Source organism: Erythranthe guttata, chromosome 10 (genome assembly GCF_056151865.1).
Source record: "Erythranthe guttata isolate IM_541 chromosome 10, IM_541, whole genome shotgun sequence".
In the NCBI taxonomy this organism is placed as follows: domain Eukaryota; kingdom Viridiplantae; phylum Streptophyta; class Magnoliopsida; order Lamiales; family Phrymaceae; genus Erythranthe; species Erythranthe guttata.
In genome coordinates this window covers 14,780,350-14,795,687 of record NC_142542.1, presented here as the reverse complement: position 1 = coordinate 14,795,687, position 15,338 = coordinate 14,780,350, and the positions used below count along the sequence as shown (strand labels likewise).

At 36.9% G+C, this 15,338-nt stretch overlaps 1 protein-coding gene and 1 pseudogene across 1 annotated transcript; one reads left to right on the top strand and one right to left on the bottom strand.

Moving 5' to 3' along the window:
- Positions 1-8,638: 8,638 nt before the first annotated feature.
- Positions 8,639-10,330, bottom strand: LOC148767659 (uncharacterized; annotated as a pseudogene).
- A 977-nt stretch (positions 10,331-11,307) lies between these two features.
- Positions 11,308-14,142, top strand: LOC105975491 (uncharacterized). The gene has a single exon (XM_013000689.2). The coding sequence runs from the start codon at positions 11,308-11,310 to the stop codon at positions 14,140-14,142; it is 2,835 nt and encodes a 944-aa protein (XP_012856143.2).
- The last annotated feature ends 1,196 nt before the right edge of the window (positions 14,143-15,338 follow it).

Here is a 15,338-nt window from a genome sequence, read left to right as displayed (position 1 = left end):
ATCTTATGATTTACGATTCAAATCTTAAGATTCAATTCATTCATATCTATGTCGATTCAAATGTTCAAATAAATCTTAACAATCAACAAATTGATCAAATTTTACTATTTTTGGTCCATATATTACATGCAATTTTTTTTTTAAATTTGTGTCCTTAAACAAGAAATGCACCCCAAGTGGGGGTCAATTTGTAATTTCTGGAAATCTACTTCCTTGACTGAAACAGTTTTGGAAATTGCAGAATCACCGATATACTTATTCCATTTTCCCAGTCGTTTCACCCAAATAGCAAATTTAACACCAAAGTGGATCTCTCTTGCAATATCCGAAATATCTGCCACCAACGCAATATGCTTCGACTCCTCAACTATAATCGCGGGTGACTCATTTACGAAAATTCGCAATACCGAGTTTAAAATCTTATGATTTACGATTCAAATCTTACGATTCAATTATTCATACTTAAGTCGATTCAAATGTTAAAATAAATCTTAAATATCGACAAAACGATCAAATTTTACGATTTCCGATTTAAGAAAACAATAATTTATTATATTATTTATAATTAACGTGTTATAATTACTACTTTGGTCCCTATATTATATCCCATTTTTAGTTTTGTTCCTAAAACCGAAAATGCCCCCAAGTGGAGGTTAATTGGTAATTTCCGAAAATCCACCTCCCTAGCTGAAGCAGTTATGAAAATCGCATAATCACCCCTATATTTACTCAATCTTCCTAACCGCTCCAACCAAATTGGAAATTTGACCCCAAAGTGGATCTCTCTTTCAATATCCAAACTATCCGCCACATTTATGAAAATTCGCAATACCGAGCATAAAATCGTATGATTTACGATTCAAATCTTACGATTCAATTCATTCATATCTATGTTGATTCAAATGTTAAAATACATCTTTAATATCAACAAATCGATCAAATTTTACGATTTTTGGTCCCTATATTATTATACCTATTTTTAAATTTGGTCCTCAAACCAGAAATGCACCCCAAGTGGGGGTCAATTTGTAATTTTTGAAAATCCACCTCCCTGGCCGAAACATTTTTTAAAATTACAGAATCACCGCTATACTTACTCCATCCTCCCAGCCTCTCCACCCAAATTGCATATTTAACCCCAACGTGGATCTCTCTTGCAATATCTTAAATATCCGCCACCAACGCAATATGTTTCAAGTCCTCCTCAGCTATAATCGTGTGTGACTCATTTACGAAAATTCGCATTCCCGAGTTTAGAATCTTATGATTTACGATTCAAATCTTACGATTCAATTTATTCATACCTAAGTCGATTCAAATATTAAAATAAATCTTAAATATCGACAAAACGATCAAATTGTACAATTTACAATTGAAGAAAACTTTAATTTATTATATTATATATAATAAACATGTTATAATTACAGATTTGGTCCATATATTATATACCATTTTTAATATCGGTCTTTCAACCGGAAATGCCCCTAAGTGGAGGTCAATTTGTAATTTCCGAAAATCCACCTCCCTTGATGAAACAGTTGTGAAGATTGCACAATCAACCCTATACTTACTCCATCTCCCTAGCTGCTCCACCCAAATTGCAAATTTGACCCCAAAGAGTGGATCTCTCTTTCAATATCCAAAATATCCGCCACATTTACGAAAATTCGCAATAACGAGCATACAATCTTATGATTTATGATTCAATTCATGCTTATCTATGCCTATTCAAATGTTAAAATAAATCTTAAATATCAACTAATCGATCAAATTTTACGATTTTTGGTCCCTATATATTACATACATTTTTTTTTAATTTGGTCCTTAAACAAGAAATCCACCCCAAGTTGGGGTCAATTTGTAATTTCTGTAAATCCACCTCCCTGGCCGAAACAGTTTTGAAAATTGCAGAATCACCCATATACTTACTCCATATTCCCAGCCGCTCCGCCCAAATTGCAAATTTAACCCCAAAGTGGATCTCTCTTGCAATATCCGAAATCGCCGCCACCAACGCAGTTTGCTTATAATCCTCCTAGCTATACTCGTGCGTGACTCGTTTACGAAAATTCGCAATACCGAGCATAAAATCTTATGGTTTACGATTCAAGTCGTACGATTCAATTCATTCATATCTATGTCGCTTCAAATGTTAAAATAAATCTTAAATATAAACTAATCGATTAAATTTTCTGATTTTTAGCCACTATATTACATACATTTTTTTTTGGTCTTTAAACAAGAAATGCACCACAGGTGGGGGTCAATTAGTAATTTCTGGAAATCCACTTCACTGACTGAAACAATTTTAGAAATTGCAGAATCACCTCTATACTTACTCCATCTTCCAAGCCGTTCCACCCAAATTGCAAATTTAACACCAAAGTGGATCTCTCTTGCAATATCCGAAATATCTGCCACCAACACAGTATGCTTCGACTCCTCGACTATAATCGCGTGTGACTCATTTACGAAAATTCGCAATACCGAGTTTAAAATCTTTTGATTTACAATTCAAATCTTACGATTCAATTATTCATACCTAAGTCGATTCATATGTTAAAATAAATCTTAAATATCGACAAAACGATCAAATTTTACGATTTACGATTTAAGAAAACAATAATTTATTATATTATTTATAATAAACATGTTATAATTACTATTTTGGTCCCTATATTATATACCATTTTAAAGTCTTTAAACCGGAAATGCCCCCCAAGTGGAAATCAAGTTGTAATTTCCGAAAATCCACATCCCTGGCTGAAACAGTTGGGAAGATTGAAGAATCACCCCTATGCTTACTCCATATTCCTAGCCGCTCCACCCTAATTACAAATTTGACCCCAAAGTGGATCTCTCTTTCAATATCCAAAATATTCACCACATTTATTATCACAAGTTTATCATAAATAATAGGGCAAATTACCAAAACCCCCCTGAGGTAAGCCTAAATAACGAAAATCCCCCTCACGTTCTCGTAATTACGAAAACCCCCCTTGACTAACGGTTGACCGAATTTTTTTAACCGAAAACGTGAAATGTCTATTATATCCTTCTGTTAAATATGTAAAAAATAAAGGGCAAATTACCAAAACCCCCCTGAGGTAAGCCTAAATAACGAAAATCCCCATGACATCCCTTTCACTTGATGATTTATTGCTTTTATAAATTTATTTATTACTTTGTAATTTGTATGGATAATTTGATATTATAATTTTTTTATTTTTTTATTTGAAAAAGGGCATCTTCCCCAACCAAACTTATCCCGTCACCACCGGCCCAACCAAATTACTCTTCATCCATTTCAGCCCTCAAACCGCCGCCTGCCGCCTCTGCTTTACCTCCCTCCGCCGCCTCTGTTTCGCCGCCCTCCGCTTGCCCAACTCTGCTTCGTCGCCCTCCGCCGCCTGCCGCCTCTGCTTCATCGTCCATCGAAAATTAAGGACTATAACCCGAAAGCACATCACACCGAAACACCAAATTAATCAATCTTTCTCTCTCCCGAAAAAAAAAACAACAAATTGAGGACTGTATTGTTGATTAAGCTTTGATTCCAAAAACTCAAATTCCTCGGGCGGATTCAAACTCTGATTCAAAGAAAAAAATTTGGTTTGGGGCTGAAATTGATGGACCGCCGCCGAAGGTTTCAACGGCGGAAGGTATATCCCTTGCTACAGTGTCATATTTCCACCAAATGGGTTGCTTCCACCACTGCAATTCGCCGCCGCCGTCACCCGTTGATTGATTGCGGCAAAGAAATAACCACCAGCCGGCAGTCAAATTTTGAGACCGGAGCACCGGCGAAAAAAACCCAATTTCTTTGCCTTGTGATGGTGAAGGGGCGGATTAAATAGCAGATTTTTCGAAATCGAACTAGCAGATATGGGGGGATGGATTGAAATTGGTTCGGTGGTGGTGGGGGTGGTGCGGCGGATCAGAGGTTGTGGTGGTTGGTGTTTGATTTGTGAGAGGTTATGATTGCCTGGTTTGTGTTTGGTGGTGTGTCTGATACGTGGTGGTGGACGAAGAAGACGAAGAAGATGAATATGTGCAGTTAACCCTTAAATAAAATAAAATGCTTACAATTACCCCCTAAGGGTAATTTCATGTACAAGGGCAAAATTGGTATTATCGGAGGAATATTCGGGAGAATCAAAAAGATTCTATCGAGTTTAACACCGTTAGAGCTATTTGTAAGATGTCTGCATACCTCAGGGGGTTTTCGTAATTACGAGAACGTGGGGGGGATTTTCGTTATTTAGGCTTACCTCAGGGGGTTTTGGTAATTTGCCCTAAATAATATAATACCTTTAAAGTTTTCATAAATCGTAAATCGTAAAATTTGATCGATTTGTTGATATTTAAGGCAACAAATCCACCTCCCGTCCGACACAGTTTTGAAAATTGCAGAATCACCCCTATACTTACTCCATCTTCCCAGCCGCTCCACCCAAATTTTACCTAATCGTAAAAAAAAGATAAAAAAAAAGGCAGCCTAAAAATCGATTTATAAAAGTATATCGAAAATACATAATACGATAAGTTTTTGTATTCACCCGAGGCACCCGGCACCGCGCATTGCGCGGTGCTCTACACTAGTATATATATATATATACATACCAGGGGAGTCGCACCGCGCTATGCGCCGTACGTAATGCCCCGTAGATATGAAATTTCAAAATTTGTTATATATTTTGACGGTCTATTATATACAATATCATATAATTAATTTAATGCAAAGAGACAGTACAATATAATAAACACAGTTTCAGGTAGCATATAACATAAATTGCTTAAGATATTGCCATAACCAAGAAGTTCTCGGTTCTAGTTTTGTACGGAGATATTCAATTAAAAAAGTGGATATAATTAATAGAGGAATAATACAAAAATAACATGGCAATACGTACAAAAATGCAGCCTAATATTAACTTGTTCTACGAATGTAACCAACACTCAAGTTATAGATCTTTGTTGGTTGATATTCCACAATCATCTTGCACGCCTTCCTGCTTGTTGTATTCGAGCAGATATGAGCCACTTAAAATTGAATATGACTCAAAGAAATTAAGAAACAAAAAGAAACAGTTGCTAAGAAGAAAACAAAAGTTGCTAAGAAAAAATTGGGTAAATTACATCCACACCCCTGATGTATGCTTAAATAACTTTAAGGTCCCTGTGGTATCGATAATTACACTCACCCCCCCTAAAACATAGTTAGAAGCTCTAATTGGATAATGCATTGGATATGTTATTCCGATAGAATTCTAATGGTCTATCAGTTTCAGGAAGTGGTGGAGACGACAAAGAGCTATGGGTAATTTAAGAAATGTTGGGGGAGCCATGTCACCCCCTAACTCTATGTTGTCTCCACCACTACCTAAAAGTAGTAGTCCCTTAGAACTGTATCGGAATAACGTATCCAATGCATTATCCCACTAGAGTTTCTAACTATATTTCAGGGGGAGTGTAATTATCGATACCACATGGACCTTAAAGTTATTTAAGCATACCTCATGGGTTGTGGGTGTAATTTACCCAAAAAAAATTAAATAAATATAAGGATAAATTACACCTACACCCTTGAAGTATGTTAAAATAACTTTAAGGTTTCTCTGGTATTGGTAATTACAATCACCCCCTGAAACATTGTTCGAAACACTAACGGAATAATGCATTGGATAAGTTATTCCATTAAGGTTCTACCGGACCATTATTTTCAGGCGGTGGTGGAGACAACATAGAGTGCTAAGATGTGACATGACTCCCCGAACATTTCTTAAATCCTTATTACTTTATATAAGATTTATAATTTTTTCATCATGGTAGCATTAACGCCCCCGCAGAAAACAAATATAGTGCATATCGGTCCCCAGGACATGAAATCTTGGCTCCGGTAATTGATTCGGGGGTGCGGCTGTAATTATCAATACTAGAGGGACCTTAAAGTTATTTTAGTATACCTTTAGGGTGTAGGTGTAATTTACCATAAATATAGTCATGCTTATAAATTATAGGGTAAATTATGAAAATCACCTAGACTTAGGCTAAATTACAAAAAGTACCCCAAATATCCGTAATTATCAAAATTCCCTCGACAGTTGTTCCAATATATAGTACACCAACTCCCTTATGATGTGATTTTACGGTCTCTGTAGTATTGGTAATTACAATCACCCCTGAAACATTGTTAGAAACACTAACGGAATAATTCATTAGATAAGTTATTCGGTTAAGGTTCTACCGGACTATTATTTTCAGGCAGTGGTGGAGACATCATAGAGAGGTAAGAGGTGACATGACTCTCCGAACATTTCGTAAATCCTTATTACTTTATATAAGATTTATAAATTTTCACATGGTAGCATTAACGCCCCCGCGAAAAACAAATATAGACATGAAATCTTGGCTCCGGTAATTGTTTCAGGGGTGTGGTTGTAATTTTAACATACCTTAGGGGTGTAGGTGTAATTTACCATAAATATAATCATGCATATTAATTATGGGATTAATTATGAAAATCCCCTGAACTTAGGTTAAATTACGAAAAATACCCCAAATATACGTAATTACAAAAATTCCTTCGATATGTGTTCGAATATTACACCAACCCTCTTATGATGTGATTTTTCACGAAAGATTTTTTACTACAGAGAATATTACCCGAAAAAATGTCGATTCTACCATTTCAGACGTGACATTTCTTTATACTACCTTTGAGAGTAATTTTTACCCTTAAAAAAAATAGCATAAAAGAAATTTCACGTCTGCAGGGGTACAATTGACATTTTTTAGGAAATATTCCCTAGACTCAAAAATATTTTATGAGGAATCAGACACCGTAACGAGGTTGGTGCAAGACGGAAACAAACATTGGGGGTAGTTTAGTAATTACGGATAGGTGGGGGCATTTTTTTTGTAATTTGGCCTAAATTCAGGGGTTCGTAACTTACCTTAAATTAGGAAAAATTACATTTTTCGTCCTCAAACTTTATTGACTTTTTCGATATTGTCCTTAAACATTTTCGAGTTACAATAGTGGTCCGTAATGATGCCATTTTTAACAAAAATGATCAACCGTTTAGTTTTTTCAGTTAAATTAACGGAAACTGCACATGTGACTCACGTGACTTCTATTTTTCACACAACAAAGAAAAGAAAGGGCTTTTAACAAGTTGCAACGCGTGTAGTTAAAAAAGAAATACAAGATAAAAATGACTTATCAACAAGAAAAGCCAATATCTTTCTCTCCCTAAACAATATGTGCTACATCATAACCACCATCGCCGTCTGTGACAATTGCAGCAGACCTTCATCTCCATTCCTAACTTCGGCAAACGGCGGCTCCGACCCGCCTAATAAATGCCCCATGTATGCCCTAAAGCTAGGCTTATGCGTCAATCTACTTGGTCATGCTCGATTGGTCGGAGTTACGATTGGGTTAAACTATTCTTTTGTTTATATCTCTGTTTGGGAATTACTAAATTTTTAGATTAAAAATTTATTAACATTTTCTTTTGGAAATAGAATCCAGGAGAGTACCAAGAAATCAAGAATTTGTTCATACAGTTAGTTTGGTAGCTAGGCCTCGCAACTCTCTCCATGTTTCTAACTTTTTATATCCTGCTCATAAAAATGAAACTTCGAAAGGAAAGTGCTCAAGTAATGGGTTTTTGCCATTCTCCGTTTCTTGGTAGAACTCCTTGTTCGGTGGAACTCACACAAAAAATTAATACATGTTCGTGCACCCATGAAACTAAAGTCATACGAAGGTAAACAACGAATATATATTTATGCACCATTAGTTTGTTTAATTTAATGTTTAAGACATCATGTGTGGTTACATTTTGAATATGTTAACGTGTTCATAAGTCAAGGAATTCAAGAGGTTTACTGATTTTTTGTGAGGGTCGCTGCTCGCCTTTTTATTTGGTTCTCAATTATGTAATTCTCATAAAGAACAAGTGGTTGTGGTTCTTACTTGTGTCTGATGAGTGAAAAGAAAAGAATAGAAAAGAAAGAATAAAAAGTTGTATTTGGAAGGGCTGATTATGGTACGGTGTTGTTTTCTCTTTTTTAAATATATTTTTGTAGATTTTGTTGTCTTTTATAATATGTTTTGTTTTATTTCCTTCCTGTTCATTTCAAAATCACATACAATTTTTGTGTCTCAATCAACTAATTATCAGATTTACCTTGTTTTTTCGGTTTAACAAGATGCAGTGCATGTTGTTAAAACACTTTGTTTTCCTGTTGTGTGAGTGTGTGACATTAGAAGTCACGTGGGTGGCACGTGCAACTTCCATCCAACTTAACTGGAAAATTATTCGGTGGACCATTTTTGTTAAGAAATGGCATCATTAAGGACTACTATTGTAACTCGAAAATATTTAGGGACAATATCGAAAAAGTGAGTAAAGTTTGAGAACGAAAAATGTAATTTTCCGCCTTAAACATTACAGAAACAAACATTGGGGGTATTTTAGTAATTATGGATAGGTAGGGGTATTTATTGTAATTTGGCCTACATTCAGGGGGTTTGAAATTTACCTTAAATTATATATTATTTGAAAAAAAATATAACTAAACAAATGCAAAATCTAAGTAATCCATGGAAAAATAAATAAATAAATAAAATAATAAGACACGTGAAACTTGCTAGTTAACCAGAACCAGAGAAGTAGAAAGCAATGTAAAAATATAATTCAGACACAAACTTTTTAATGTAAAGATAATTTTTCAAGATCAATCCAAATGTTGTTTACATGTGCAATCTCTCGTCTTCCATCCTTGTAGTACAACCGCTTACTCATTTTAGGGCAGCAACGTACCCTGAGATCTTGAACCGAAGCCGGCAATTCAGGCAAAGAAATCATCTTTTCGCAGTCGTTTATTTCCAAAGATTCGAGTGAGCGGAGATGCAACAGAGACGGAAGAACCGTAAGTTCCGGACATGATCCAATCGTAACATCTTTGAGGCATGGGAAATCACCATCCTCCATTCCAGACCATTCCACAAGGTTCGGCATGTCGTCGATACTCAATTTCTCTAGCTTCGGAAATGCAACTTTAACACGAGTTTCTGACTTTCTGCAGAATAGGGAATTAATATCCCTCACACTTGTCATCTCCACAAAATCGAGGCTCTTAAGAGACGGCAGTTCGCCAAACGAGGGCAACGTGTCGCAATTTATGCATCCTATGAGGAATATTGTGGAAAGATCGACAAAAGATGGATTGGTTATCCAGCTCGGAAGCTTCGAACCACAATAATGTGAAATGTGTAAAAATTTAAGGTTAAAATGAGGCTGCAGACATTCTAAGATGTCGGTTGCATCGGGGTTTTCGACACTACCCCAATACAAGTACAGATTATCTATGCGTTTCTTATCGCACAATGCAGCTGCCTTTGCTTTAGGATACATTATGAAGCTTTAGGATAGAGAACGACCCGGCGATCTCGTTCATGTTTTTCAGCTCCGTTATTCCGCACCCATCATCGGTTTCCCCCACGATGAACGCATCTAATGTTTGGAGTTTGGTTAAGTTTCCCATCCCACTAGGCATGACCCTCAGCTGGCCAAAAATCTGGAGGTCCAGGTGGCGAAGATTAATCAAAGACCCGAATCCCCGTGGCAGTTCGTGAATTCCAGGGCAGTCCCTCAATCTTAATGTCTGAAGAGAAAGAAGAAGATCGATCGACTGAGGCAATTGATCGATGGGAGTGTTGGAGATGTCTAGGAATCTCAAAGAATCCAAATACTTGATGGAACACGGTACGTGTGTTATGTTGCTCGAGCTCAGATCCAATGTTTTTAAGAGCTTCAAGTGGGGAAACCTTAAATTGCACATTTTATTCCTCGGAATACAGAGATTGACAACTAAGAGTGTGCGAAGTTTCTTGAATTTTGTAAGAGCATCATCAACTAAAGCGTCGCCATGTTTACGACAGTCCCATGTTAAGTGTAGGATTTCTTGGTTGGTCGTATCCAACTCATTACCATCTCGGATTCTTACGTAATCGCCTCGTTGGATAATGAACCTAGCAATTTTGGATTTGCCGTTGACTTGGTAATGGGAAAGATAAGCAGCAGTTGGCTTTGCAGGTACGATGATATTTTGATTAAGCAAAAAGTCGAAGCACAAATTACCCACGTCCTCCATTCGTTTCGTCACTTCGAGTTTGATGCATTCTTCGGCAATCCACATTTGTACCAATTTATCTTTTGAAAATCCGTAATCCGGAAGAAATAGGGCAAGATGCCGAATACAGTTCCAGTAATCTATTAGGGGAACTTGCGAATTTTCAATGTCTTCTTCTTCTATGCCATGTGTTAGAATCCGAGAGGATTCTATTTCGGTTTTTCAACACGTGTGCGAAAAACGTGTATAAAAACTAGGGAAGTTTCCTTAGTTCTTTAAACTCTTATTTTGTCATTAATTTATTTAATTGCCTAAGTGTTTTATTAACAAGGAATTTAATTGACTAAGACTTTCCTTGTTTTACACAACTCTTTTTTTCTTACGTGAGATAAAATAACCTAATGGGCTCCACTTTTGTGTAGGGCTCTACTAATCCACCTAAGGAAGTATAAGAAGGGCAGCATCAACGTTGTTTTATGTCGTCCCTTTTATTTGAGAGAAAAACTTTTTCTGCTCTTGCGTTGCTGCACCTGAGTTGTGATCTTATTCGAGAAGAAAAACACAGCAAACGATTTGCTTCTTTCACGCGAAAAGAAGATCGGTTCTTCGGGAGAAGAACTCAGAAGATCTCGGGAGGAGGTCGATCCGCCGTCTGAGGAACTCAGCGTTGAAGAAATTTCAACCGTGCGGAAAGGGACGTGCTGCAAAGTGAAGATTGACAATTCAGCGTAGGATACAAGAACGGCGTCGACAAAGAGGGAGTCTTTGCATTTTCGATTAAGTCCTATTACTGTATTCGTAAAACTAAAAATTAGTGAATTTCATTTGCAGGTCCCCGTGGATGTAGGGTACAATTGTATCCGAACCACTTTAAAATTTGTGTCTTTTTATTACTGTTCCATTAACTGTTGCAACTCTTCGTAAAACAGTAGAACAGTAGCTAAAACTGAATCTGGGATTTATCGGACACAAATTTATAATTAATTTGCACGAAATAATTCTAACAATTGGCATCAAGAGCCTGTCACTAAATACATCTAGTGAGATTTTGGGAACTAACTATTCTTATTTTGTGCAGATATGAATACTCAACGAGAAGGATCGTCAACTACTCGCCCACCTCTCCTAATCGGATCAAACTACTCATATTGGAAATCAAAAATGAAGATGTTTATCAAATCCATAGATGAGAGAGCATGGCGCGCCATCATAACTGGTTGGACACCTCCCATGGTCAAAGGAGAAGACAAAATGGAAGTTTTCAAACCAGAAGCAGATTGGAGTGACGTAGAGATACTACTCGCAAACTACAACTCAAGGGCCCTAAACGCAATATTTAGTGGTGTTGATGATAATCAATTTAAACTAATAGCGTCATGTGAATCTGCTAAAAGAGCTTGGGAAATCCTTCAAGTCACATACGAAGGAACGTCAACTGTGAGGACGTCGAAGTTACAAATGCTGGCCACCAAGTTCGAAAATTTGAAGATGGAAGAGAATGAGACGATCACTGACTTCCATGCTAAATTATGTGATATCTCCAATGAATCATATGCACTCGGTGAACCTTACTCTGAAAGCAAATTGGTGAGAAAGGCGATGCGCTCATTACCTGAAAGATTTGCTTACCGAATTGCTGCCATTGAAGAAGTCAGAGATGTTGACACGCTCAAACTAGACGAACTCATGGGGAAACTTCTGGCACAAGAACTCAATCATGGTGAAAATCATCGTGAAAAGCCTAGAGAAAAGAAGATAGCCTTTCAAGCAGAAACTTCATATGCAATACCCCAAAATTCGTCAACTCAAGAAGATGAGGAGACGGTAGAGGAATCCTTGGCAATACTATCGAAAAATTTTGGGAAATTTCTCAAAAAGATCGGTAAAAGGGGAAATCTTCCAAGCACAGGGAAAACCGTGAACTTTCAAAATTCGAGGAGAAATTCAAATCAAGATAACTCAGAGGAGTCAAAACCAAGAAGAATACAATGTCGAGAATGCGAAGGCTTTGGTCACATTCAATCAGAATGCGCAAACACCCTGAAGAAAAAGAAGAAAATGTCACTTACTACTGTTTGGAGCGATGAAGAAGAATCTGATGATGACCAAGGAAACAACGATCAAGTCACTAACTTTGTAGCATTCAGCAGCAAAGTTCCTCTGGACAACTCAGAATCAACTGTTGCTTCAACTGTTGCAACAGACTGTGAAACAGAATCCATGTATGAAAATATGTGTTCTGATTATGACAAAAATCTAAACGAAAATTCTTCTTTTGCAGAGGATCCGAACAGCAGCAGTGATGAGGAAGAACCAACCTTGGATGAAGTAAAGGAGGTATATGAAAAAATGTACCAAAAATGGCTCGACGTCGTTAAGGTAAATAACTTCCTGGAAAAGGAGAAGTTTGTGCTTGTAGAGAAAAACAAGACACTAAAGGTAAGAATCTCTACTCTTGAGGAAAGGATCATATCTAGTGATCAAGAGAAAAATAGTTTGCAGGCTAAACTTACTCAAACTCAAGAAGCAATTGCAAAATTGAACTTGGGTAGAGGTAATCTAGATGAAATCTTAAGCAACAACAAGCCAAACTATAATCGTCTAGGCATAGGAGGGAGTCAGCTACCCAAAGTTGATCTAAAGCGAAAGGAAGATCAAAACAGAAAAATCAACTTTGTTAAACAAGCTTCTGTCTCACAAACAGTTGCAACTGTTGAAGCAACGAAACACAATTCAAAGAAAAGGTTTATTCCCACTTGTTTTTTCTGTCAAAATCCAGGTCACATACGTCCTAGATGCTTCAAATATTTAAAACTTGTGAAAAAGCTTGTGGCTCGTTCTCTTTACTCTGCTAGGGCTGATTATTTTCCTTCACCCTCTCAAAAACCCAAAAATAAAATTGATATTTCCAATAGACCTCAGCAAAAAATTTGGGTTGAAAAGTCCACGTTTAAATGCTTATCTGCGATTACCTCTTTAAAAGCAAGTACTACTAATGATTGGTATTTTGACAGTGGGTGTTCACGACATATGACCGGTGTTAAAGAGTTTCTGAAAAACTATCAACAAATCACCGGTGGAGCTGTTACCTTTGGAAACAGAAAAAATGGTGAAGTGCTAGGGAAAGGATCGCTAAATCATGAGAATCTCCCAAAGCTGAAGAATGTACTACTTGTAGAAGGACTCACGTCAAATCTAATAAGCATCAGCCAGCTATGTGATCAAGATCTTGAAGTCAGATTCAACAAATTCGCATGTCGAGTATTAGACAAAGACGAGAATTGTGTTATTCAAGGAACTCGATCATCTGACAACTGCTATATTCTTGTCTCTGCTGGACCACTGGAAGAGGAACCAACAAAGGAATTGGAAAACAGCTCCAGTGTCGCACCAACAGTTCCAACAGTTGATGCAGCCTCTACCATTTCAGAAGAAAGAGACGTCAATTCTGAAACAGGAGACGAAGCTGAAGTCAGGTCTCTCGAATTGGATGATCAAACTCACAAGGAACCCTCAAGAAGAGTCAAGAAGAATCATCCAGTGGATCAAGTCATTGGTTCGGTAGAAAAAGGAATTCAAACCCGAGGCTTTAGCGATGCTGGTTGGGCAGGTGATGCAGACGATCGAAAAAGCACAACTGGAGGATGCTTCTATCTTGGGAACAATCTCGTGTCCTGGTACAGCAAAAAACTCTTATGGATGAGACAACTCTTATGGATGAAACAAATGGTATGTGATTATGGTATTAGTCAAGATTTATTGCATATTTATTGTGACAATATGAGTGCAATTAATATTTCCAAGAATCCAGTACAGCACTCTCGAACTAAGCATATTGAAATTCGCTACCATTTCATTAGAAATCTTGTAGAGGAAGGAACTGTCTCATTAGAGTATGTCACAACAGAAAAACAACTTGCTGACATCTTTACTAAACCCCTTGATGCACATAGGTTCGATTCCTTGCGAAATTCGCTTGGAATCTGTATTGTCTGATCTGTGCAGTTGCATAAACTGTTGCAACTGTCTGTGTCCAGACTTGCAACTTTTAGTTTTTTTTTGGGCACATCACACATACTGCATTTTGTTCATCTAAGTTATGCATTAGTCATGCTGCATGTGATGAAAACTCTTGTGTATTGGATACTATCTGTACTTTCGAACTTTGTGAGGTAAAACTTCATCAATCCCCGAATGATAGCTATAGAGACTTTAGTTTATTTAATACTCTTCACAATCTCGTCATGGTTTAACACTTTCATAAGGAAAAACTGCCTCTCCAAATGAGTGAAAGCTATTCTTGAATTTTTTTAAAAATACTATATATAATAAATTGGTCTGTGAATAGTTCGAAGCCTTTTTGAGTTGAGTCAGTAAATCACGTGGCCGAAAGCTCCTACAAGGCTCAAATAGAAAGCCCAGGGGACTACACATTGCACGACCATTGTAAACTTTTATATGGTCAGTGAATAGTTCGAAGCCTTTTTGAGTTGAGCCGGTAAACCTCATGATCGAACACTCACCACACGACTCAATTAGAAAGCCCAGGGGACTACACATTGCACGACTACAACTATCTCGCTAATTAAATTGCTCTGCTCTTCATGAAAAAGCTACCATTAGTAGGGTGTGTATGCTACCTAATAAGAGCGTTTTTGTGCTTGATTTGAGGGTATTAAATTTTTTGTTAGTCTCGTTAGTTTGTATTTTGGAGCTTGCTTTCTGTTAAAATTGAAGATAAACCCCATGGGTTTGATAGTCCTAATAGTATCCTATTCACTCGTGTTTACTCACTCATATTCTCTTTCGTTCTTTCACGTCTATTTTTTTCGTCCTAGTTATTTAATTCTGCATATTAGGCATAAAAAAAAAAAAAAAAAAAAAAAAAAAAAAAAAAAAAAAAACGGGGTGGGTTCGTATATGTTTTGGCGGCAATCATTTTTTTTGGAGTAACCCACTTTTCTAGGAATTTTTCTCTTCTCGAAGTTTTCTTGAACTGTGTTGGGCTTCATATGTGAAGGTTGAGAGTTGCTGTACCTGAATTTAATTTTCATAAAATTGCTCTCATTGTTGGCAGAATAATATTTGCAATTTCTTCACTATAATCTTCCTAAATTGCTAAAATACCCATGAGTAGACCAACAGTCATCATTGCATAATTCCTCCTTCACGTTTTGTTTTCTCCCCAATTT